Source organism: Dipodomys ordii, unplaced genomic scaffold, assembly GCF_000151885.1.
Source record: "Dipodomys ordii isolate 6190 unplaced genomic scaffold, Dord_2.0 Scaffold68, whole genome shotgun sequence".
NCBI classification, from domain to species: domain Eukaryota; kingdom Metazoa; phylum Chordata; class Mammalia; order Rodentia; family Heteromyidae; genus Dipodomys; species Dipodomys ordii.
Window position 1 is genome coordinate 1,841,464 of NW_012267284.1, and position 25,402 is coordinate 1,866,865.

Consider the following 25,402-nt stretch of genomic DNA (forward strand, 5'->3'; position numbering starts at 1 on the left):
ATGATCCCCTGGGAGCCAGCCCCCCAGTAAGGGGCCCCTGCTGGGTGTGGATGATCCCCTGGGAGCCAGCCCCCCAGTAAGGGGCCCCTGCTGGGGGACAGGACTCTGCCTCATGTTGGGGCAGGTGGTGTGAATCAGGCCCAGCCACTTCTGCTGCCAACAGCCACCAGCCCCTCCCAGCACATTCCCAGTGTGCTGCCTCCTCAGCCCAGCAACAAGGGCTTGGAGGATATAACTGGGGGGCAGAAAGACAGGGCTATAAAGCTGCTACCTGCCGCTGAGCAAGCCTGCCCAACCTGGCTGAAGTCTGAAGGGTCACCCCTCTCGGCAGCTGGCAGAAGCTCCTTGTCCTGTTCTGTCCATGCCTGGGATAGCAGTGACCCTTGTCCCTGACAAGTGGTAGCCCTTGAAAACCCACACCAGAGCTGGGTGCTGGTGGCTCATGCCTAGCTACAGGAGGCTGAGATCTGAGGATCACAGTTCAAAGCCAACCTGGCCAAGAAAGGCTGTGAGACTCTTATTTCCAACTAACCTCAGAAAACTGGAAGTGGTGCTGTGGCCCAAAGTGGTAGTGCACTAGCCTTGAACAGGGACAGTGTCTAGGCCCTGAGTTCAAGTCCCATTACTGACCAAAAAAGAAAAAAAAAGGGGGGGGTGGAGAAAGCCTACACCAAGGGCAGCTCCTGCTGAGCTTGCATTGGCAAGCATGGCCACCAGATGGCATTGTCATCCCTCTGCAGACCTGGGGCTTGGGGCCTTCCAGGGTGGCGGGGAAGGGGGAAGGGGTTGCTGGGGAGGGGGTGTGTGTGGCATCGATTGGAGAACTGTTCCATGTGTGGTACATGGCATCCCCTGAACCTGCCACCCCTAGAATCCCTCTGCAGGAGGCTCAGAGTTGAAGGAGTAATGAGATCCCCCTTCTCAGAGCTACGACCCCAGTCCCACTCCAGTGGAGACACCATGCAGAACTGGCAGGTCTGAAGTCAAGGATAGGACAGCCAGGGCGCTGTGGCTTTAGGGCCTGGCACACATCGTGGGGACACAGGCATCCTGGTGGCCTGGCTCCAGGTGGCCCTCGGACCCCCTCACCCCCCACCAAGCCTCTGCAGCTCAAGGGCCCCCGCCCCCCGCCATGAAGCCAACTCCACATTCTAAACAGCCTGTCACTTTAAGTCATGGTCGGCTGGGGCCCCTGTAAACTGCTTGTTCCACATTCTCAGGGTGGTAGGGTGGGTGGGGTGCGGCACACCCTGGGGAGGGCAGCTATAAGGTGCAGGGCTGACGGGGCCCCGGGGAGCTGGGGCCTCCCTGTCCGCTGAGTGCATGGCCCTGTTAGTCTTAGGGCTTGGGGGGCTGCTGCTGGTTGTGGGGTTCTGGTGGCTACTCAGTGCCTCTGGCCAGGCCCCCTCTCCAGCCCCACGATGGCCCCCTGGACCCTGCCCACTGCCCATCGTGGGGAACCTGAACTTGCTGCGGGTGTCCCAACAAGACCGGTGGCTGATGGAGGTAGGTCCGGCAGCCCCACGGTACAGCCAAGGCTGTCCACGGGTGGCAGGCATGTTGGGCTGCCTGGAGTAGGGGGCCTTTAGGGAGAATTATAGGTTTCCAAAAGCAGTTGCTCCTGGTTGTGGCCTAGAAGCTAACAAGTAAACAGCAGCATCCTCCGGGGCATCCACTGTGCTCCTAATCCCTCGGTGGGCTGGGGGCAGAGACAAGTCCTGGGCTGGGCTTTGCCTAACTGCTGTACCAGGCTGACCCCTAGGGGAGGGTGGCTCAGGGCACACACACTGCTTCCCTCTGCCTGTCTTTACTGTGAGCTGAGGGCTGGAGACCCGAGGTGGGTCATGGATATGGGAGGGTTGGGATGGGGGTTCCTGGCTCAGCCCTGCCTGCTCCCCACCAGCTTTCAGAATGCTACGGTCCAGTGTTCACTGTCCACCTGGGACTCCAGAAAACCGTAGTGCTGACGGGCTACGAGGCGGTGAAGGAGGCCCTGGTGGGAACTGGGCAGGACTTGGCTGACAGACCACCCATTCCTATCTTTCAGCTCATCCAGCAAGGCGGGGGTAGGTGCATTTCCCCGCCAGGTGGGGAGGGGCCTGGCTTTCCTAGGCTGGTCCAGGCAGGACAGGTGCCCAGGGGCTCTTTTCCATCACAAGAGGGGAACATGCTGACTACCTGCAGGTATCTTCTTCTCCTCTGGGGGGCGCTGGAGGGCAGCCCGGCAGTTCACTGTACGTGCGCTGCATGGTCTGGGCGTGGGACAGGGGTCCATGGCCGACAAGGTGCTGCAGGAGCTGGCGTGTCTCACGGAGCAGCTGGACAGCTATGGAGGTGAGCTGGGGCTGGACAGCTATGGAGGTGAGCTGGGGCTGGACAGCTATGGAGGCGAGCTGGGGCTGGTCGTCTTTCCATGGACCCCCTCCCCACCTGACGCTTGTCTTCCCCTCCCCAGGCCGGCCCTTTCCCCTGGCCCAGCTGGGCTGGGCGCCTTCCAACATCACCTTCATGCTCCTCTTTGGCCAGAGGTTCAAGTACCAGGACCCTATGTTTGTGTCCCTGCTGGGTCTCATTGATGAGGTCATGGTTCTCATGGGTTCAGCCAGTGTACAGGTAAGAGGCCAATGTCCTGCCACAGTAGGCCCCCCCCCCAAAAAAAAAGCTGGGGAGGGGGCCCTGTCTCTGGACTATGAGACCAGTACTGCAAGGACATCTCATAGTTTCCCACCCCAGTCATTAGCCCTGTGGTCAAACCTGCTGTCCTTTGATTTGTGCACTCGGGAGCAACGGCCCCCCATTTTCTCCACACATACGCACCAGTACTAGACATAACAGGGGAAGAGGGCCTCTTCCTCTCCTGCACTCTTCATTGGTCATTCATAACACAGCTGTCACAAAACCCAGTTCTGACATCCAGAGGGGTGAAGTTAGAGTGGACTTTGCCAGAGAACCACGCAGACATCCAGGCACGGAGAATAAAGAAGGGTTTGTTGCTGGGAAAGGGGCTGGCAAGACCCCTTCTTACAAGGGAGAAGCACCGGCTATTGTCTGGGGTGACCTATATCACCTAGGAGGTTTAGGAGGGGCTAGAAGGGGTTAGGAGGTAGAGACCCTGGTGTGGACATGAGGGCCAGGGGCTGCTGCACAAATAGTAGACAAGGGTCCTGCAGCTGCCCAGACCTGAAGATCACTCTAAGGGGCTCTTATTGCCTTATATGCTGGTAGTTACCCCAGAGAAGAGCCATCCCAAGGTAAAGGGGGTTGGAGGCTGATTATTTACTGCCTTTAATAAATGGGTCTAGTGTTGCCTAGGAAGGGAGCGTGTTAAGCTGTGGAGAGGAGGAGTGCACTAAGCTATGGGAAGGGAGCTCATTGGGCTAACAGGTGAGTTTGGCATCACTGTGTCCTGGGTTTACGGTGCTGCCCCTAAACTTAGGTCTGGTTTTGGCCTAGCGTCCCAGGCATGTGGTGTATGCATTAAGGCCAGACAGGGCTGCAGCCTCAGAGAGCACCAGGCCGAGCCACGCAAGCCCAGAGCTCTGGCTGGGAGCAGCTGTGGTTCTTCCGGGCAGCTCCAGCCAGTGGAACAGCTGCTTCCTTCTGTGGGTGCCACGTGAGATTCCCCATGGGGTCAGCAGGATGGCAGCTGGGATTTACTGAGCAACTGCTGGTGCTGAGCCCACCTTGCTTCTCTCCCTGCGAGGTGTGGGGGTCTTGGAGATGACCGGCAGCAAACGTGGGCCCATCCATGCCACCAGTCCCTCTTCCCTCCTACTTTAGCAATCCATGGTAGGGTGCAGCTGCTGAGATTCACACAAAGCCACCCAGCTCCTTCGTGAATCCCTGGGTCCCAGTGTCCTCTAGTGGCCATAGCCAGCACGGCACCAGCACAGCAGCCAGAGCCCTGGGCAAAGGCCCTGGACCTGTCCCTGGTGACTGGTTCCCCCACAGGGCTTGCTCCTCACCCCATTCCACCCCCTGTCCTCCAACCAGATGTTTAACATCTTCCCCTGGCTGGGTGCCCTGCTTCAGCTGCATCGGCCCGTCCTGCGCAAGATCAAGGAGGTGCAGGCCATTCTAAAGATCTTTCTGGATGAGCGTCAGAGGGACTGGTGTGGCTCTGTGAAAAGCTACATGGATGCTCTGATCCAGCAGGGCCAGGTGCGGCCAAGGCCTGTGGCCCTACCCAGGGAGGTGGGGCTGGGGGGAGAGGTCTTTGTCTGCCCTGTCTCATTTCCAGCTCCAGGCCCTGGGCACAGGGAGATGAGTGGGTGCTCAGCAGACACTGATGCCATCAATCCCACCCATGCACCCATCAGGGCCCAGAGCTGGGGTGGTCATAGGGTGGGGATGGACGCCAGACCTCCAGCCACACCCTGCCCACCTGCCACATAGGGGGATGACCAGGAGGGCCTATTTGATGAGGCCAACGTCCTAGCCTGCATGTTGGACATGCTCATGGCTGGCACAGAGACCACATCGGCCACGCTGCAGTGGGCCATGCTCCTGATGGCCAAGCACCCGGGTGTGCAAGGTGAGGAGTCCTCCCCGGTGGGTGGGACTTAGGGTAGGATCTGGAGCTCCTAGAGACATGGCTCTTGCCCTCTGGCCCAGACCGAGTACAGGAGGAACTGGACCGTGTGCTGGGCCATGGGCGGCCACCCCAGCCAGAGGACCAGCAGGTGCTGCCCTACACCTGCGCCGTGCTGCACGAGGCCCAGCGGTTCATCACCCTTCTGCCCCATGTAGCCCGCTGTACATCCAGCTGCGTGAAGCTGTGTGGCTATCTGCTCCCCAAGGTGAGGACTGGTGGGGGGGACTGGCTCATGCCTTCCCTCCCACTTGGGGTGGGTGGGGCCTTGGGACCCCAAGATGTCTGAGTCTCAGGGATGGATGCCAGCTCTCCTTTGTTGGAAGCAAGGAGTGTCAGAGCCAGAGATTGGGTTCCCTCACTGTCCCCAGGGGCTCTTTGCTGTCTGTTTCCTGGTGGGGGGTCCATTGCTTCTGGGGGGGCTTTCACTGTGTGCTGTGGCCAGGTGAGTGCCTGGGTGCCACCTGACAAGGGCTAACTATAACAGCAGGTGGGGGTAGCTGGCTCCTCCTGGCTCCAGGAGCCTCTGGCACTCAAACTGGGACCCCTGCCCTCAGGGCACGCCCGTGATCCCCTTACTGACCTCTGTGCTCCTGGACAAGACGCAGTGGGAGACACCAGGCCAGTTCAACCCAGGGCACTTCCTGGACTCGGAAGGACGCTTTGTGAAGCGGGCAGCCTTCCTGCCTTTCTCTACAGGTACCCAGGCTGTGGCTCCTAGCTGTCAGCTCTGTCCTGCCCCCTGCTCTCCCTTCCCCTCCAGTAGCCAGCCTGGCATTCGCCTGCCTAGCTCCATTTCCCACACAGGGCGCCGAGTCTGCATTGGAGAGAGCCTGGCCAAGATGGAACTCTTCCAGCTGTTCGCAGGCCTGCTGCAGCGGTTCCAGCTGCTGCCCCCGCCAGGCATCAGCCCTGATGCTCTCAACACTGAGCCCACTCCAGCCTTCACCATGAGGCCACCAGCCCAGGCCCTGCGAGTGCTGCCCCGGGCCAGGCCGATCCAACAGGGGAAGCACTAGGGTACCCTCCTCCATACCCTGGCTTTCCACAGCCCAGGATACCCCTGATGAGGTGGTGTGGTAGCCCCTTGCTTGGGGCCCCCACCTTGCCCACAGCCAGCACAGGCTGAGTATTCCAAGGCCTCAAATTGCTCCCAGGTTCCCATACCCTAAATACCATAGACTTCTCCACTATCCAGGCCCCAAGGCAGACAACTGGCCTGTTCCCTCAACTCCCACCCCAGACCTAAGCAACGTCCAGGCTCTTCCCACCTGGACCTGCACCTCAGACACACCTTAGGTCCCTATATCTCAGCTGCCTCCCCTGCAGCTTCCCAGTGCACCCTACATGCAACATCCATTCATACAGCTCCTGGCAGGGCAGGATTCACCAGGCCCACCCACTCACCACCTCTGATCTGCCTGGATGTGCTGGGGACCTGGGGAAGACCTCTTCCATCCGGACCTCAGTTCACCATCTGTGAAATGGGTCACCAGCAGGGCTTGCAAACTTCACCAGCATCCGCAGGACTGAGGCTTAGACATCAGCAGTGCTATAAGCCAGCACAGGGTGAAGGCACCCACAGGGGCACTGGCTGCTAGGGGAGGAGACCCTGATCCCTGTGGCCTCCTCAGAGCCAGGGATGCAGGTGGCATGTGAGGAACAGAGGCCCTGGGCCAGTCCTTTAACCCTACTCTCAGAGCAGAGGCCAGCCATGGGATAGGCCACAGCAGGCTCTTGGTCACCTTGCCTTTGTTGTTGGTATGTGTGTACATGCATTTGTGTACCTGTGATGGGCTTGAAATCAGAGCCTTGGCACTATCCTTTCCGGTAGCTTTTCCACTCAAGCTGGTGCTCTACCACTAAGTCACAACTCTACCTCTGTTTTATTTTTTTTACTGGTCCTGCGGCTTGAACTCAGGGCCTGGGTGCTGTCCCTGAGCTTCTTTTGCTCAAGGCTAGAGCTCTACCACTTGAGCCACAGTGCCACTTCCAGCTTTTTTGGTAGTTAATTGGAGGTTAAGTCTCACAGCTGGGCTGGCTTTAAACCACGATGCTCAGATCTCAGCCTCCTGCGTAGCTAGGATCACAGGCTGAGCCACTGGCATCTGGTAGTGGTGACGTTTGTGGCGGGACGCCCGAGGGTAGTAGAGGTGGCTACGGACCCACTGCTTGGGTGAGGGGCTACCCCCCCAAACTGGCAGCTGTGGCCTGAATGGCCTGCTTTGTGGCAAGCCGTGGCCTGCTCTTACTGAACTACTAGGAGGCATCCTTAGGCCCAAGGCCTGGGGGTGGGTTGGCCTGGCCTCAGCCCCACTGGCCCTGGCTAGCACCTTGGCCACGTCAACCTCCCTGCTGGCCACCCAATTGGTTGTATACCCTGTTCACCCTGAGCTATGGGCCGTGCTCTGTGGGGAACACAGAGAGACAACCCTTGCTGGAGAAGGTAGCCTGGAGCAGTGGTCAGTCAGTGCAGATGGCTAGAAATGTCCCTATGAAGCTGGCCTCCACCCTGGGGAGGCCACGGCTACGGCTGATGCTGACCCAGGAGAGAGTGAGTGAGCTACAGAGCAGGGCCTTGGCCGCTTTTATTGTAAACGTGGCCAGGCAGCTCATGTTCCCCACCACAGGAATTCCAGGAAGCCAGGCAGGGACTGGATGTGAGGCAGGGGATGGTGCTGTGGTCAGCTGTGCTGGAGGGTTTCTGGACCAAACACTCAGGGCCAACTTGGTGAACCCCACACCCCAAAGTGGAGCTCTGGCTGGCTTAGAGGGCCAGCCACTGGCCAGTTTTTAAGATGTTGCTGGTTAAAAAACAAAACAACAGACTTTGCTCAATGGCCATGTCCTGGAATTGGAGCCATGTGGTGGGACTCATGTGCTATGCAAAGACCCAGACCTTGCTGAGGGTTCAGAGACTCTCTGAAAATAGCCCATGGCTTTGGGCAGCCTCAGACCTGTGCAGCTGACCTGCCGGTGGCCTGTTTGTTCCCACAGCACCCTGAGGGAGGTGGTCAGTGCCCCCTGAGGGTTGCCGGTGGCGTCCAAGCCCCCATCCGTCTGCTAGGAGAGTAGCTGTAACACCTGCCGGAGGCGCCCAGCCTTCTCCAGCAGGGCGGCATCCTCGCTCACTTCATCCAACTCCTGCATCTGGGCCTCAGCCTTCTGGACGGTCAGCTCCCTGGCCTGGCCTTTCAGCCCCTCCAGGTAGGCCAGCAGGGTAGAGAAATGCTCGTCAGGAACCTGAGGGAGAAGAGGAACATTTCAGCCTGGTGGGGCCTCCAGGGACAGACAAGATGCCAGGCCCAGCCCTGGTGGCTCACTCTAGCTACTTAGCAGGCTGAAAACTAAGAATCATGATTTGAAGCAAATCCATGCAGGAAAGTCTGTGAGACTCCTATCTCTAATTAACTACCAAAAGGCTGGAAGTGGTGTTGTGGCTCAAGTGGTAGAGCGCTCTCCTTGAGCTGAAGAGCTCAGGGACATTGCCCAGGCCCAGAGTTCAAGATCCTCAATGGACAAAACAAACAACAACAACAATACTATTTCAATCTATAGAACCATGGCACTCCAGAGCAGGCACTTGGCTCTGCACGTGGGCACAGGCAGGTGCCTTGAGATTGGTGTGTGTGTGTGTGTGTGTGTGTGTGCGCGCGTGCGTGCGCGCGCGCACCTGGGCTGTGTGGCTGGGAGCAGGGTCCTGGTGTGTCCGACATGGAAAGACTTGGCACCAAACCACACAGGACCTCCAGGACAGTCCTTCCCTGCTGCTGCAGCTGAGCCAGACCATGTGCCTGGCCCTGGCTGCGTGGGAGACCCACCCACCGCCACGGCACACAGACCTTGTCTCTGTCGTACATGTGCAGCAGCAGCCAGGTCTGCCTTGTCTTCTGGAATCTCCAGCTCGCGTCCTTCCGGGCCCACCTGGGGAGCAGGGTTGATCTCAGACTGGACAAAGATCCCAGGGGCTGTGAATGGCATGGGACTCCTCCCCACCCAAGGGGACTGTGTCATGGGACAAGTCTGGCTGAGGCTCAGGGCCACCTCAGCACGCTCGCATGGGGCCTCCCACCCTCTGTGGTGCCCACATCTGGAGCAGGACTGAAAAACTAGAGGACGCCACCATAAGACTCCTGATCTCCTGCACCAGCCATCCTTTGAGCAGCATCTGTGGCAGGAGAGGCCACGGCCTTTCCTCTTCCCTCGGGCCCAGGGCATGTGGGGTCAGGGCCACAATGCCTCTGGATCGTGAGATGGACAGTGAGGAGAGGGCTTCCCTGCTGACGTGGGGGCAGAGACAAGGGACACCCACCCAGGTTGGCCCCGAGATTGGCCTCCGTTACAGCCTGAACAGGCCTCTGTATCAGGTCTGAATGCCTGGTGTCACCTGCCTGAACAGCTCCACAGGTGTTGCCTGTGGCCCTGTTCACCCGAGAGACGCTGAAGAGTGAGGAAGGGCTGGGGGGCAGGGGGTTGGTAGAGCATGCAGGATTAAGAGGGCCACGTGGGACAGTGGGAAGGGAAGGGGGGGTCCTGATACAAGGATGGCCTGACAGGGTGGCAGGCAGGTGGCTTTATGCAGGCCTTTGAGGGGCTCCAGGAAGTTACCAATGCCCACAGGAACCCTGGCCTCTTAGCCAGGGACCGGTCTAAACCATCTCTGTGCCGAGCCCCTCACTGCTGATCCTAGGAAAACAGAGTGGGCCTTCAGCCACACTTCCCTGCCTCATACTCACTGGGCAGGTGCTCTATCACTTGAGTCTGGCTTTCATCCCTTTTTTGCTTTATTTTCTAGCCAAGAGCCAACCTCAGACGGTGATCTTCCTACCTACAGCCCCTCATATAGCTGGAATTACAGACCCATGCCACAAAACCTGACTTACTTGTTGAGATGGAGTCTTGCTAACTTTTTGACTGTCTAGCCTTGAACCTTGATCCTTCCAATCTCAGTCTTCTGAGTAGCTGGGATTAAGGCCATGCATCACTACACTAGGCTCCAGCTGTCCTTTACAATAAACTGTCCCCACTGAAATCACTGTGGCTACTTTCTGTCCTCTAATAGCACATGACTGGTTCACCCACCCAGGTCAGTTGCAATCTAGAATATCCCATCTGAACATTCCACTGGACTTTTCTTCCAGTCCCTCAGCTCTGAAGATGGTGGTGGTGCCCCAGCCTGGCACAGTGGGGCTGAGCATGGCCATCTCTGGGATGTAGGGAGAGGCTCCACACAGATTTGGAGGAAGATGAGGATGTGTCAATACTCCAGGGAGGACATAGGCGGGTGCAGCCAGGACCAGGCCCAGCCCACTCAGAAACAATGCTGGTCCTACAAGGGCAGGGCTAGCCACATGGCATGTGGCTCTGAGGCCCAGCTGCCATGGGCTGAGCTCCCAGTGGGTTCCAGGACTGGAGGCTTGCTCTGGCGTCTGAGCCTGTGCACAGAAATCTGTTTGCTCCCATGTCTCGCTGGCACTTCAGGCCTAGCAACACCTGCTCCAAGTCACCCTCAAAGCATGCCAGCTTCTGAGGGCTCTGGATACCCTGGTCAGCCACAGAGCCTCCACCCCAGAAACCTCAGTACATGGATTCCAGGATACACTGATTAGAGAGGGAAGAGGGGCGCAGGATGAAACCCAGAGGCTTGGTGGCCACCATGGGAGCAGTCTCCTGTCTGTAGGCAGAACATAGCCTCCCCAGCCACCAGTCCCCAGGCTCTGCCTGGATCCCTCTGTTGGGCCTAAAACAGCCTGCTCTGCCCAGGGCTGGGGGCCAGCCATGCCCATGTGCACAGAAGCTGCTGAGCCCTCGCTGCCTCTTGGGCTGCTGGGAAGGCAAGTCCCTCCCGAGGGGCATGTTCACCTTCAAGTACCCCAGTCCCTCCAGCCCCACAGGCCACACGGAGCTTTGATCAGGTTTGCCTGGAAAGAGAGTTCTGGGTGCAGGGTGGGTGGGGCCTGATCTGGCTGCCATTGTGGCCTGGGTGGTTGTTCCAGGTACCCGTGTACAGGGCTAGGCAACTGCAGCTGCAGGACAGGAAGGACACAACAATAGCCAATAGGCGAAGGAGACAAAAGTGGTCTCAGGCAGGCTGGGAGATGGTCCTGTCCCGGGGTAGCTGGCACCCAGCCCAGCGCCCTGGCAGGGGTAGGATGCCCTACAACCACATGACAGGACTTACCCATAGAGGTAATCCAGGGCCAGCTCTGCACCTGAACGCTTGGCTGGCAGGGCCTGGACAGTGGCAATGACCGCCTCACGCAGCCGCTTCTTCTCCTCCTTCTTCCGTTCCTTCTTCAGTTTCCTCTCCAGGACCCTCCTCTCCTCTGGGGACAGCTCAGGGTCTGAGTCCTGAACACTGCTCCCTGCTGCTCCCTGCAAGTCAAGGACAGCACTGGTTAGGTTTGGGGTGGCTGTGGAGCAGGGATGGTACATGTTAGGGTCCCCCTCATGTGCAGGGCACTGGGCCCTAACCCCTGAGGTCTGGCCTGGATCCTGCATGTGACATGTCAGCTGAGCCTGTGCTGTAATGGAGGTCAGATGACAATGACAATGAGCAAGAGCCATGGGAGGAGCAGGGCTCGGCTTTGCTGGACCTGGTGTGCTGAGCTACGTGTCCACTGCGCACATCCATCACTGTGACACCCCTCCCCCGCTTCCCACCCTCCGGCAGAGGTCACGGGCGGTGGCTCTCCAGGGAGTGCCGAAGCCACCAGGTGTGTGCCCAGTCTGTCCAGGGCCTTCTTACACAGCCTTGTGCCATCCCCGCATGGCCACAAGAGGGCAGCATTTACCCCCTTTTTTCTTAAATACAATTTGCTAGTATCAAGGTGTTGTACAGTGGGGCTGCCATTTCCTATGTCTGATGAGTACATTGCTTTTTTTGGACAATGTCACCACTTCCTCTGCTTTCCCCGTTCCCCCCTCTCATTCTGCCCAGATTATTTTCCACACAGTGTCTACTGGACAGCATGATTGTACTTGTTTACCCTTTCCCCTTCTCTTTCTGCGCTCCCCTGCCCCCCAAAAGAAAAAAAAAGCAAAAACAAATATATCACCACCACCTGAAACCCCATGTTTCCAGCAATCTTAGACAGCACTGCCTGCTGGCTGCCAGCTCTGCCTGGTCTGGGTGTGGGGGATGGGGCTGGTGTCTGGTGTGGTCCTTACTACTGGGTCTCATTCCTCAAGCAGAGTTTCTAGCTACACTGAGGACCCCCCCAAGCAAACAAGAGCCAACAGGTGCTGGAGAGCATCAAGTAGAGCGAGGCCTTTCTGGTCAGGGGACACAGAGTGGAGATGCTGACAGTAGAGTCCACTCAGCTTTCCTGGAAAAAGCAGAACAGTGTGAGACTGTGTGTTTACTCTGACCCAACTCAGGGCCAGGAAACGGAGTGGGGTGAAGAGCCTGGCACATACCACCCCAACCCTTCAGGGAAGGGTGAACCCCTACCTGTGTGTAAAGATTCTCAGAGCCCCATCCTACAAAACAAGGCAGAATGAAACACGCAGGACTCCCTTCTCCCTGCAGGGTCCCTCACAGGCATTCACCCCAGCATACCCCATCTGCTAAGAGCTGCTCTCCAGTGCCTCCTACCAGAGGAGTTGCTCCCAGGGCTGCTGGGGTAACTTCAAGGCCTTGTCAGGAGCCTTGGGCCTCTTAGTCGCATGCACCATCGGGAGGAAGGGGCCCCTTGGATACCTGTGCTCCCTCTCCCCAGTGCTCGGCACCAAGAGGTGCCATGAGACTGTATACAGGGCAAGGCATGCAAGTGCTTTGAGAGGCCGGCTGCCTTAGGCGTCACTCAGAAGGCTGAGATCTGAGGACTGCAGTGCAAAGCCAGCTCTTATCTCCAATGAACTACCAAAAGGCCACAAGTAGAGCTGTAGCTCAAGGGGTAGAGACTGGCCTTGAGTGAAAAAACTAAAGGACAGGTTCCAGGCCCTGAGTTCAAGCCTTAGTACTGGTACACACGTAAACACACATAAGCACACATGAGAGAGGTGTGGCAGGCTTGACCAACGCTGCCAGTTTTTGCAGGCCCAGGTGGCTTAAGTGGGCAGGAGCCACAAACGGCCCTCCCAGTGCAGACCCTCCCCATGCCAGGCCAGCAGCGCCACAGCAGCCCATGGTGGACCACCTGTCTGGCTGACCGTGTAGGCTGTGCTTTGAGCTAAGTGCCTGGCGTGGCTTTCTGTAGCGCTTTCTCCTCAGATGTCGTGTCGTGGTATGGTGTACATAGGGTAGAGGGCAGGACTGCCACATGTGACCCACCACCAAGGATCCTGCACACAGTCTCAATGTGGCAGTCGTTTGTTTTGTATCTCATCAGAGGTGTCAGGCCTTGGCTGAAATCTGGCTGTTCTGAACCCTTGGGGTTTGAAGGGTGCACGGGGCTGAGGGGATGGGGAAGACAGCATGCTCTGGCCTCAGGAGACCATCCCTAGGCACTTGGAGGCCAACAGAGGCAGTGACTGGAGGGGAAGAAGGGCCAGTCTTCCCCAGAGCTCGCTGGAGTGGAAGAGCGCCCTCTCCTCTGAGTCAGCGTGAAGGCACCACCCTGCCCAGGTGAGTGGGGGAGCTCCCCCAGGGCCCTCTTGGCGCGCACGGAGACCCATGAGGGCTCCTAATGGGAAGATGCAGGTGGGGCGGCTGGCCTGGGCCAAGGGCTGGGCAGTGCCTACTGTTTCCGAGCACCCATGGAGTGAGGTGCCTGGGTGAAACATTCTTCCTATTGGAAGCCTCAGCCTCTGCAGTAGGGCTCAGTGTCTCCACAGCCAGGGGACTTCTGTGAGAGTGTGCATGGACATCTGGATGGGCACAGTCCACTCAAGTCAGTGTTGGACCTAGCTCTAGCGACCCAAGGGTGTAGGGCTCTGAGCCGTGGAGTCCACTTCACCTATGTGCTAGTGTGGGGCCCTCATGGCATCCTATTGAAGGGCCTCTTTGTAGTGTAAGAGATACATTAAAAGTTGCTTTTGCTGGTCGCCAGTGGCTCACACCCGTAATCCTAGCTACTCAGGAGGCTGAGATCTGAGGATCACGGTTCAAAGCCAGCCCAAGCAGGAAAGTCCCTGAGACTCTTATCTTCAATAAACCACTAGAAAACCGGAAGTGGTGCTGTGGCTCAAGTGATAGAGTGCTAGCCTTGAGCTCAAGAGCTGAGGGACAGCGCCCAGACCCATAGTTCAAGCCCCATGACTGACCAAAAAAAAAAAAAAAAAAAAAGCAGCCCAAAGCTGAGACCACCTGCTAGGCCTCCAGAGTTACAGACTGAGCCATGGCCAGCCAGGTCATGCCCTTGTGACCCAGGACTGCGTTAACTGCATACCTTTCTCATTCTGTCCCCAGTTCTCCCTATGTAGCCTGAAGCCAATGTCTGCACCCCTGAAGACACTGAAGAAGTACTTAAGTGCTGTCCTCCTGTGGCTGCCATGGAGTAAATCTTTCTCTGCTCTTCACCAAGTCTCTTTATCTGGCATATGGAGGTGAAAGGCCAGACCTAAAGTGGGACTTCTGGGGTTTGGGCCTGCAGTGGGCCCATGACAAGTCACGGCCCCACAGGGAGCAGCACCAAGTCTAGAAGGGAACTCTAACCCTTTCCCCCAGAGGATCTGAAATAGGTGTACAGAGCTGTCTCAGACTCAGGCTTGAGGGCAGCTAGGTTGTGGGAGTGGGGGTGGGGTATTGTCACCGCACAGCTCCGAGTCTGGACTAGGGCAGACAAGAAGGTCCTGGACGGGAGATGCCAACTCAGCAAGCCTGTGCTTCCTGTGTTGAGAGGGTCTGGGCCGTGGCAAAGGGGCAGGGCGAGCCTGGCCTGCTGCTCCTCTCCCCACATGGTGGTGCTTGTTGCATGGACTGCATCTCTCCAAGTCAGCCACTCTGGCTGCCTCCTGGTCCTCTGTGCACACAGCAGCTGCCTGCCCTTGCCTCACTTGCTTGGGTATCACTAGAATGAGAACCTAAGACAAGGGGCAGAATTTCAGCACAGCTCATGCAGTCCTGGGGTGAGGCACTTCCTGCCCAGTCACTAGCCCCGCCCAATGGTGGACAGCCCAGTGGACATTGGTCTATTTTCTTCCACCTGGAGTGCCCCTGAGCCCCCTGGGGCCCTGACTGGTCAGGGTCCCCATATCTGTTGAATCACACCAGGACCCCACACAGGGTATGTCTGGGAAATGGGCTCTCTCCTCCTTCAAAGGCCTGAGCTCAGGAACACGTTACCATGGCTGACCACCTCCTAAGGACCGCCTGGTGGGAGGGCACGTAGAGGCAGGCTCAAATGGCCTTTGGGTGTCCTGCACCAGGGCTGAGGAAGGAGTAGAGGTTAGGCTTCTATTCCTCTTAGGGCAAGTTGTACCCTTCATAGTCTTTACCCTGGGCTCCAATGGCTACGAGCCACAGGGCTCTGGGAGGCATCTTTCCTGCTCCCTCTTGCTGACTTGTTAGGAACTTGTTAAGAAAATGGAGGAGAAAGGAAAGGAACAGGCCAGATTCTTTATCTCCACAGGTGAGGACTGTTTATTGAGGCACAGTGAGGGACAGCAAACCTCCCCACAGGATCAGTAGTGTCGGGTGGTGGGGGTACAGTTAGGCTTTTCTAGGGTCTGGGCACAGACAGAGGTTACTTGACTTCAGTACAGGGGAGGTGACTGCAGGTGAGAGCAGAAAATAGGATAACCAATAAGCCAGGTGTCAGTGGCTTACACCTGTGAGCCTAGCTCCTCAGGAGGCTGAGATCTGAGGATCACGGTTCAAAGCCAGCCTGAGCAGGAAAGTCCATGACTCTTATTGCCAATAAACCACCAGAAAACCAGAAGTGGCGCTGTGGCTCAAGTAGTAGAATGGTAGCTTTGAGCTGGAGAGCTGAGGGATAGCGCCCAGGCCCAGAGTTCAGGCCCCAGTACCGACCCCCCCCAAAAAATAGGGTAACCATACATAGTGATAATTGACCCCCTTATCCAAGGTCTCAAGCTTTTCAGTGTTCAGAACAGCTCTACATCTGTCTGCTTTGACTGTTTGGCCTTCTCAGGGTCCAGTTCTCAGCCTTCTGGCATTCCAACCTCCTAACCCTTTCCTGGTCTCACAGTTCAGCATCAGAGTCCCTACAGGTTAGGCCCACAATGGAATCTTAACAGCCAGGCTTAGGCATATTGCCCTGCTTACCTGGGGGTTTGCCTGATGTTGGAATGCACCTGGAATAACAGGGTGGGGGGAGGGGTCACTCCTTCAGAACTAAACTTCTCAGCTACAGTTTAGGGGGTCAGAAGGCTAAGGTTTAACCTACCTTACTGCCCAGTCTGGCCATTGTGGCAATCCCAGCACTTGGAATCTGGGGTGAAGCTCAGTGCGAGTGCTTACCTAGCATGTGCATGTGGTATGCACAAGGTCCTGGGCTCAATCCCTTGCTCAAATGTGCATGCGTACACACACACACACACACACACACACACACACACTCTCTCTCTCTCTCTCTCTCTCTCTCTCTCAAAAGCCCATCAGTTAGCATTAGCTACTTTGCTTTGACAAATTTCCTAAGGACGGAGCCAGAACTACAGCAGAGCTATCAGGGTCACACATCAAAGTGTCCCTAGGCCAAAGCAGTGTCCTCAAGAACCCCTCTGGGTTCAACCTGCCTGGTTTGCCTTCTCACTGGGTATTACCCAGCAAAGCAATGACCCTGTAGAACTAGTGACCTGAGAACCGATGTGTCAGCAAGTCCCGCCTAGGGGCTGTGCTGAGGCCACTAACTTCCTGAGAGGCCATGGGGCCTGATGTGAAGATAATAGTTGCAGGGACATGACCCTCTTCTAGTCTCCATCTTTGAGCACAGAGCAGCTGTGAGCCAGGGGCACAGGAAAGCCACTCATCTGGTCACTTATAGAGGACAGAGGATAGTGCCAGGCCTTGCTTGTCTCTCATGAAGTCCCTGATGGTCTCCCACTGCTACCCTTGCATCACTCACAGAGGACACTGCAGGTATCAAAGTCATCCAGGTGATGGCAACTGTGAAGGGAGAAGGTAGCCCTCTGCCCAAGCAAAGTGAGGTTGGGTCTGGAGCCTGGGACCCCCGCCTGCCTGCCCGCCTCCCCAAGCTGTTCCTTCCATCTCCTCAGACTCGGCCTGAGCTCAAGATCTCCACAGGACTGAGCCCCATCAAAAAGGCAACACAGGCGCAACGTTGTTTTTCTTTTCCTGAAACAACAATGTTTTCAAATTTAGCTTTTGATGATGCCAATTCCAGCACAGGTGGATGTGGGAGTCAGTGGTTCAAGACATGGGTGCTGGCCGGGCTCCTCCCACAGGATCTGTCCATCCATGGTGAGACCAAAGTGCTCTGACTCGGGCCACAAGGTCTTTCAAGGTCTTTCACCAGCTGATGCTGGTGACTCACCTGTCATCCTAGCTACTCAAGAAGCTGAGACCTGAGGATCACAGTTAGAAGCCAGCTTGGGCAGGAAAGTCTGTAAGTCTTTTATTTCCAACAAAACACTCAGAAAAAGCCAAAAGTGGCTGTGGCTCAAGTGGCAGAGCACTAGCCTTGAGCAAAAGCAGCTCAGGGACAGCCCCCAGTCCCTGAGTTCAAGCCCTAGGATGTGTGTGTGTGTGGGGGGGGGGCTGGGGTGGGAAGGAGGAGTAACAGGGATTAATGTAGTCATGGCATTCAGCATACACTATGTGGAAAATGAACTGTGCAACTTGGGGGCAGGGATGGGAGGGGAAACTGGAGGAAAGCGAAGGAAGGGGTTAACATCGTCCAAAAAAAATTGTACTCATTACCTAGGTTCTTGTACTTGCTTTACTACTGAGCCATGTAGTCCTTTGGAATTTAGTTTTTAAGTCTCACTTTTTGTAGGCTGTCCCAGAACCATGATCTTCCTATCTCTGCTGTCCTTGTAGCTGGTACCATAGGCATGTGCCATCATACCAAGCACCAGTTCTTTTACCACAAGGCACATAGGTTCAACTGGCCCAGTTACATGGCACACACATTCCTAAATTTTTAGAAGGCAATTCTCCTGCTTCCCATATAGCATTTGGTTGTGACAAGATGGCACTTGGCTCTTCCCTCTCTACTACCGAGGGAATATAACTCCCCCACTTTGTGCCCTGATGGCAGTGGAATGGCTGCGGCAGACCAGCGGAGCTGCTGCTGCAGGCTGCACAAGCTGCTTTGAGGACAGGGCAGTCTGAGTCTCAGCAGGGTAGAGAGCAGGCAGAAGCTGGGCGGACACCGGCTCTGTCATCGAGGCGCTCACAGGCAGGCATACGTGAGCTCCTGGAGGACAGGGAGGGTGGCCGCCCCACTAACTCGGTGCAGGGGTCTTCCCCACTGGGCACATCTCCCGTCTACGCTCTGCCATCGCTGAGGGGCCTGTGGCAATAGGGTGCAAGCAGTGCTCCACTGGTATCTGTGCTCCCCATCATGGCCAGAGGCCCTGCTCCTGGGAGGTGGATCTGAGGACAGTCCCAAACTGCAAAGGACCCTGAAGCCTTCTTCTTGGGAAGTTCTCTCCCTATTTCCAGAAGCAACGCTCTATTTTTATGTGGTCCACACGTCAAGTCCACACAAGTTTCATATCACAACATGGCCTGCCTCCTCCTGGGGAACATTTGTTTGGCCAGTACTGAGGGGATTTGAACTCAGAGGCTGACACTTAATTCAGATTGGCTGGCACTTTACCAGGTAGGCTTAAAGCTGGTTACTTCTTCTGGAGACAGAACCTTGGACTCTTCTGCCTGGGCTGGCTTTAAACTGTGATCCTTCAAATCGCAATCATCTGAGTAGCTAAGATTACAAGTGCCCAGTCCTGGAGGTGGGCAGAGAAGAGAGGTGGAGGAAGTAGGGATACCGCTGAAAGGACTACCGAGATGACAAACCCATCACCCTGTCTCATTTCTTCACAAGCCAGCAGCAGCAGCACTGGTCTACTGCAGCCCAGCTGGTGCCAGAGGCCCAGTGCCACAGTAGCTAAGGGCACATCCCTTGTGCTGGTGCTTCAGGTATGTGAGACCCCATCTCTGCTGTATGACACTCTAGGTGGAAGGAGGAACAGACAGCACAAGGTGGGGTGGGCTCCCATGGAGGTCCACTGAGATTGTAGCAGACTGCAGTGGACTGAGGAAGCAAGAGGAAGTGGGGATGTGGGCCGAAAGGAGAAGCTGGGGAGGTAGGAGGGAGGACTCAGGCTCATGTCCAGCTTGTAGGGTGACCTCCACATTCCAGGAGAAGAGGAGATAAGTTTTTTTTACAGATAAGTTTTCTGTGTAGGCCAAGATCCCAGAACACCACGCAAAGGACAGGAAGGCCTAGAGATCAAACTGACAACATTTTCAGTTCAGGAAGAAGCGACCCATGTCCCCAGCATCTGGTGGCTCTGGCACTTGTGGACTATACTGCTCCCCAGTAGAGCTAGACAATGTTCCCTCATACCACTCTGAAGGACTTCATAAGACAGGAAGCATACTGAAGAGGCTGCTTGGGCCCTCTCCTGTTGCAGCTCCCTCACTCCGCCAGGTCAGTGTCTGGCACAGCAAACTGCCTGAGGGGGATCCTTCCTGGTTCACACCTGGAACTTCCAGCCCCTTCTTGGTAGCCCCTCACAGTCTGTGTGGAAAAGTAGGCATAGCCACTACCAGAGAGGTTTGCTGGGAAACGGGGACCAGAGCTGGTCTCCCTAAGGCCCCACCCCTTGCTGCCAGACCTCAACACCTCCTAGAATTTTGGTTGTGCCTGTGGGAAGGTGGACATGTCCCTGGCTTATGGATTCACTCTAGTGAAACGCATGCCACTTCTTTGGCTACTGCTGGGCCACCGTGGCTTGGAGTCCAGCATCACAGACAGCCCATGTGGACATCACAGCTATGGCTTCTGGCCCAAGTAGTTAAGTGGGTTGGAAGGCAAAGGTCACACAGTAATGCTCCTGTATGTTAACAAAGAATTCTCTGCTATCCCAGCTACCTGGCCAAGACTATTTCAAACTCCCTAGCTATTAAAATTCCAACTTGAGGCTGGTTGTTGATGATGGCTCATGCCTGAAATCCTAGCTACTCAGGAGGCTGAGATTTAAGGATTGGGATTAGAAGCCAGTCTGGGTAGGAAAGTCCATGAGACTCATATTGATAACCAGCAAAAAGCTGAAAGTTGAGCTGTGCCTCAAGTGGTAGAACTCAGCATTGAGAGAAGAAAAAGGGGGGGGGGAATAAAAGCTTAGGTGCAGCCCCAGGCTCTGAGTTCAAGCCCCAGCTCCAGCACATGTGCACACATCTATTAGATAAATTCAGTCACTCAATGCATGGATGCAGTAAAGAACACATTTTCACCACATCCATGTTGCAGCCCTCAAAGGAAAAAGAAAGCAACTTCCCAAAGTAGTATTTCAAATTAGGCCCTGGGACACACCAGCCTCCCAGCCTGAAGCTCTGTTCTTCCTGAAGGACCCACGGCTCAGGAGAGGCTGGAAGGGTCCCACTGTGAGTACAAACTTTAATGTTCTCACCTACAGGCTGCTTCCTTCTCCAACTCCACCCTAGACTTGTGCCCTCTGGGCCTTGCAAACACGGAACCAGGGTGGCAAATGGTTCAAGGGCCTGCACAAAGGCACTATGGGAGAAAACAAAACACGTTACTGGGTCCATGAGAGCACAGCAGAATCACAATTAAGAAATACTTCATTCAATGCCGGTGAGCTGGTCACCCCGTCGGCGTATTGTTCGGTGCAGTTTTCCTGGTCCAGCTAGGTGTGGGGTAGTGCTTTCTTCACCCAGCAAGCGCCCACCCCCGTGTGTCCACTCAGTGCACTGCCAAGCTGGCCCGAAGGGGCCGGCCGGCATGGGTTCAGCGAGCCCCTCGCACCCAGGTCATTCGTTAGCCAAACTGGTCACTACCCGGCGGGGGCTTGGCGGCTGGACGCCGGGTGTTTAACCTGCCCGGGGATGGAGGGCCCGTGGCGGCGGGGCCGGACCCGGACGCCCAAGGTCACGCGGCCCCGGAGGGGAGGCCTCCCCGACGGCCACCACCCGGCCGGCCAGGCCCCGAGCCGGGGCTGCGGGCGCCAGCGCCTCCCGCCACCTGTCGTCGCGGGGTGGGACCGAACCCGGCCCGGACAGCACCCCCCTGCTGGCGCACTGACCTCCGCGTTCTGGGCTGGCGGGCGTCGTCAGGACAGGCGGCCAGCACCCCAGACGCGCCCGCCGCAGCCGGTCCCGTCCCTTCCCGTCCCCGCAGCCAGCCGCAGCGCCCGCGCACTGCGCATGTCAGGCCGCCGGCTCGGCTGGAACCAGATCCAGCCGGCTGGGCGGTGACGCAAGTGCGCCGGCGGTGTGCGGGCGTGGCTTCGGCAGTGGGCGAGGCCTGCGCGGCTGCACGTGGTGCCCTCTGCGCGGCTGTCCGCGAGGCGCGGCGGGAGCCTGGGGAAGCGGAGCGGGCGCGGGGCTCCGCCGCCACGCAGGGGGAAGGCGCCCAACACCGCCCCGGCTGCCTCCCGCTCCCGCATCCCAGCACCTGTCAGGCTGGCCCCTGGGCGCCCCTCCTGGGCCCGCTCCCTTTGGCCGGCCTGTCCTCGCTATCCCTTGGCAGGGGGGGTCCAGCCACAAGCAGGTGCTCAGTAAACGCCACTGGGCACGCGCGCGCACGCGCGGGAGGCCGCGCAGCACAGCACTGTCCTCACTGCACAGACAGCTCCAGTCTGTGTCCCGTCCCTAACGCCAGCTTCGTGGGCCCAGGCATCGCGGCCCGGAGAGGCGAGGGAGCTGGAGCAGACAAAGCGGGGACCAGTGAACCCGAGAAGGGCGTGGAAAAGGCAGAACTAGGCGCCCAGGCACACTGCTCTGGCCGTCCCGGCTCGGGGCCCGAATCTAGACTGCGTGTTTTTTCCATTTTTATTTTTTTCCTCTGTGTGTGTGTGTGTGTGTGTGTGTATCTAGACTGCGGGTTTTTTCCATTTTTATTTTTTTCGTGTGTGTGTGTGTATGTGTACTGGGCTTGAACTTGGAGCTGATTGCTGTTCCCTTAGTTTGGTTTTGTTCTGTTTTTCCTCAAAGCTGGCTCTCTACCAGGTGAGCTACAGTTCCACTTCTGGCTTTTTTTTTTTTGGGGGGGGTCAGTCTCAACTCTGGGCCTGGGCGCTGTCCCTCAGCTCTTCAGCTCAAGGTTCGCGCTCTACCACTTGAGCCACAGCGCCACTTCTGGCTTTTTCTGCTTATGTGGTGCTGAGGAATCGAACCCAGTCCCCACTTCTGGCATCAGGAGTCACACAGACTTTCATGCCAAAGCTGATCTTGAACCTCACTCATCAGATGTCATTCTCTGTAGTAGCGAGGATTACAGGGGTGAGCCAGGGGTTCCTGGTATAGAATGTATTTTCTAGTGATTTTCTATTTGGCCATTTCTGGGGTAGCTGTGAGACTTTCCACACGTGGACTCCAGAGGCCTGGCCTGAGGTGGCTGGATGGGGAACAGGGATGGTGGTGGAGATACCTCTGCTCTACAGTGAACCTTGCTGCTGCCATTGGTATCTGTACTTTAGGACAAAGAACCTGATGTCCGGAACCTTTTTATTTTTTATTTTTTTGGTCTGTTGTGGGGCTTGAACCCAGGGCCTGGGTGCTGCCCTTAAGCTCAGGCCAGCACATACTGTACTTTCCTGCCCAGGCTGGGTTTGAACCATGATCCTCAGATCTGTCTCTTGAATAGCTAGGATTTTACAGGCGTGAGCCACCCCCTCTCCACTTCAGAAACTTAAAAAAAACTTCCAACTAGCCAGGCACCAGTGGCTCATGCCTGTAATCCTAGCTACTCAGGAGGCTGAGATCTGAGGATCATGGTTCAAACTCAGCCTGGGCAGGAAAGTCTGTGAGATTCTTATCTCCAATTAACTACCAGAAAACCGAAAGTAGTGCTGGCTGTGGCTCAAGTGATAGAGCACTAGCCTTGAGCTGAAGAGCTAAGGGACAGCACCCAGGCCCAGAGTTCAAGACCCATGACCAACAAAAAACAAGGAAAAAACAAAAACAAAAAACTTCCAACTGGCAAGAGCCATGGCAGCCTTGGAGGTGATGGCAGAGTCCAGGGCTCCTTCAGTGGGTGACACGGCTGCTCCATCTTCTGCGAGCGGAGCTGCCACCGCCTGCAGCACAAGAGCAGATCCAGCCATCAGTGACTTGAGCTGTCCTAGGCTATGCCAACCAACATCTGTGTAGTATGTGTGGCTGTGGCCAAGATCTTGCCTATTAGCCCCACGCTCAACATGCACCAGGCCAAGAGCCACTGCCTGCAGGATGGCTTAGTAAGTCCAATAATAATAAAAGATTTGAAAACTGTTGTCTAATTGAAGGATGTCCAGAGGTTCCGACTGGCCGTTTTCTCAATGTTCTCTTGTAAAACAGCACTTTATGAAGATGCATGCGGAGAAGTGGTGTAAATGCAAGTGCAACATCTCCTATGGGACCGAGTGAGACTTGAAGACATGCAGAGGCCTGTGGCAAGGCCTTCCCATGCGTGTGTGGCTGTCCCTATACCAGCAGAACAGAGCTGCAGTCTCACATCTACCAAACTGGTCATGGGATCCCTGCAGGACACAAGGATCCACCTAGTTAAAAAAAAAAAGGAAAAGGGAAAACTACCTGCAAAGCCAGAAATTGTCCAATGAGACCATTGAAGAATCACTGAACAACCAACCAACTCAACTTCAGAAATAAAACTAGTCGCCTCTGTTGAGGACTCTATAGCTCCAATGCCAGGACATGGAGTGTCTCAAGTGCTTTTACCAAAGCCCAGAGTGGGTCTGGTTAAATTTCCAGTCATGTGGTTTTCCCCCATGCCAGGGGCTGCCCTTGTCTGTGGGAACTCCGATCCTTGGCCTGGACTCAAGACACTTGCTCTGTGAAGGAGACCCTACTTCTTTCAAAAAAGGATTAGTCCTGTTGTTGAGCCAATGTGTACAGGTGTTCAAGTGAACGTGGGTAAAAATCAATCACAAGGACTAGAGAACACATGTCAGAAGAACAGCATATCTTCAACAATTTGCCTCACCAAACCTGATTCCTTCTGCTTGGTGGCTTGGCCCTGACTCCTCTGTGTTGTCTTATTCTCAGACTGAGATCTGTCCTTTGATTCTCAAGTGTCCCTTCCCATCAGTTAGCACCAGAAGCTCCTGCCCTAAGATAACTTCGTCCATGGCTGCTCAGACAAGCTTTCAGGACGCCTGTCTCCAGCAAGGCAGGATCTACAGAGAAACCCAAATCAGTGGCATGAAAATCCTGCACCTGCCCAAGTACCCATGGATCACACTGGCATGTGCAGAGCCATTTGTGGGAGTGTGAACTCTCCTACAATGTTCCTACAGGCAATGTAATAAGCAGCAGTTTAGTAGCAGAGATGGTGACTCAGGTTTTGCTATCTCAAAATCACCCAAGACTTTAAATCAAGATACTGAGAGGTCTGAAGCCATTCTAAACTTCAGTGCACAGAGCAATATGCTCCCCACACAGAACATGACAGACAACTAGACCCAAACCATAGATTCATGAAGTAACTTAGAGAACATCTTGTCACGTAACCTGCCTAGTCAGACACTCAATGACCCCAGTCTTTTTGTCTGACAAAAATCCTGGACCTAAGCCAGGCACCCATGGCTCATGCCAGTAATCCTAGCTACTCAGGAGGCTGAGATCTGAGGATCATGGCTCAAAGCCAGCTGGGCAGGAAAGTCTGTGAGACTCTTATCTCCAATTAACCACTAGAAAACTGGAAGTGTTGCTTTGGCTCCAGTGGTAGAGCGCTTGCCTTGAGCTGAAGAGTGCAGGGACAGCGTCCAAGGCCAAAGTTCAAGCCCCACGGGGGGGGGGGGGTGGAGGGGGAAGGGGAAACCAACAAAATCCTGGACCTGACACCAGCTTCCCTCTGGCCAAACTCAGAATCCTGGGATCGATTTTGATACTGAAGAGTTCTTTTCAGCCTCAAAGTATCCAGACTCAAACTGAAGAGAGTAGACTGAGCACCATGAACCCCTAGTCAGTCAAGAGTCACTGGACATTGAGACACAGACCGACTTCCTGCTTGCAGACCTCTCTGCTCAGCCCTATGGCTGTAGGGAGGAATCTGAACTTCTTTGATCTGCCCCTACGGAGCCTTCTGGAACACTCCAGCTCTCCATGACACCTGACTCCTTCAACACAGAGACCCAAACCGAAGGAACCTCAATAGCCAGACCCATTGTGCATAGTACAGAGTCACAGACCTTGAGTTCTGGCTTTGAAGCCCAGGGAGCCTCTTCTTCTCCAACAATGAAACTCAGACAGAATGACTTTCTTGTGGCTGATTTGGCCTGGAACACGGTGGAGTTTCAGTTCCATTCTGTTGAAACCCAAAGGCTGAGCTGAGCACAGTCTCTAACTTCTGAAATGAGTCCACCATGGACAGCACTTACGACATCCTTGTGGACTGAGAATACAGAACGGCGAAGACAAAGCTGACTATAGAATCTAGTAATTGAGGCTGTTTATTCTAATTTCTCTTATTGCATGTGTCAACACTAAATTTGTATATACAGGCAAGTGCATAATAAAGTGTAAGATGTTGATTTAATAGTGAAAAAAAAAACCTCAGGCTGGGAATGTATGTGGCTTAGTGGTAGAGTGCTTGCCTAGCATGCATGAAGCCCTGGGTTTGATTCCTCAGTACCATATAAACAGAAAAAGCTGGTAGTGGAAGTGGTACTGTGGCTCAAGTGATAGAGTTTTAGCCTTGAGCAAAGAGAGGCTCAGGGATAGTGCCCAGACCCTGAGTTCAAGCCTCAGGACTGGCA

At 55.8% G+C, this 25,402-nt stretch overlaps 2 protein-coding genes across 2 annotated transcripts in view; one reads left to right on the plus strand and one right to left on the minus strand.

The window, feature by feature from the left end:
- The first annotated feature begins 1,323 nt into the window (after nucleotides 1-1,323).
- Nucleotides 1,324-5,753, plus strand: LOC105990940 (cytochrome P450 2W1). The gene is made up of 9 exons (XM_013023472.1): nucleotides 1,324-1,506; nucleotides 1,904-2,066; nucleotides 2,185-2,334; nucleotides 2,456-2,613; nucleotides 3,994-4,161; nucleotides 4,396-4,534; nucleotides 4,615-4,799; nucleotides 5,149-5,290; nucleotides 5,399-5,753. The coding sequence occupies exons 1-9, from the start codon at nucleotides 1,324-1,326 to the stop codon at nucleotides 5,608-5,610; spliced, it is 1,500 nt and encodes a 499-aa protein (XP_012878926.1). The 3' UTR covers nucleotides 5,611-5,753.
- A 1,450-nt stretch (nucleotides 5,754-7,203) lies between these two features.
- LOC105990856 (chromosome unknown open reading frame, human C7orf50) overlaps nucleotides 7,204-25,402 on the minus strand; it is a 103,825-nt gene continuing 85,626 nt past the window's right edge. Inside the window, exons 4-6 of the mRNA XM_013023373.1 lie at nucleotides 10,773-10,966; nucleotides 8,434-8,515; nucleotides 7,204-7,834 (exon numbers count right to left, since the gene is read on the minus strand). Coding sequence (XP_012878827.1) covers nucleotides 7,655-7,834; nucleotides 8,434-8,515; nucleotides 10,773-10,966 — 456 coding nt within the window. The 3' untranslated portion in view covers nucleotides 7,204-7,654. The remainder of the gene's footprint in view (nucleotides 7,835-8,433; nucleotides 8,516-10,772; nucleotides 10,967-25,402) is intronic.

What these genes read in the sequence shown, in the direction of transcription:
- LOC105990940 (XM_013023472.1), top strand. Translation starts at nt 1,324, where the DNA reads ATGGCCCTGTTAGTCTTAGGGCTTGGGGGGCTGCTGCTGGTTGTGGGG. An exon ending in TGGGTTCAGCCAGTGTACAG is followed by an intron (nt 2,614 to 3,993) that starts GTAAGAGGCCAA and finishes TCCTCCAACCAG; the next exon opens with ATGTTTAACATCTTCCCCTG. An exon ending in CAAGCACCCGGGTGTGCAAG is followed by an intron (nt 4,535 to 4,614) that starts GTGAGGAGTCCT and finishes CCTCTGGCCCAG; the next exon opens with ACCGAGTACAGGAGGAACTG.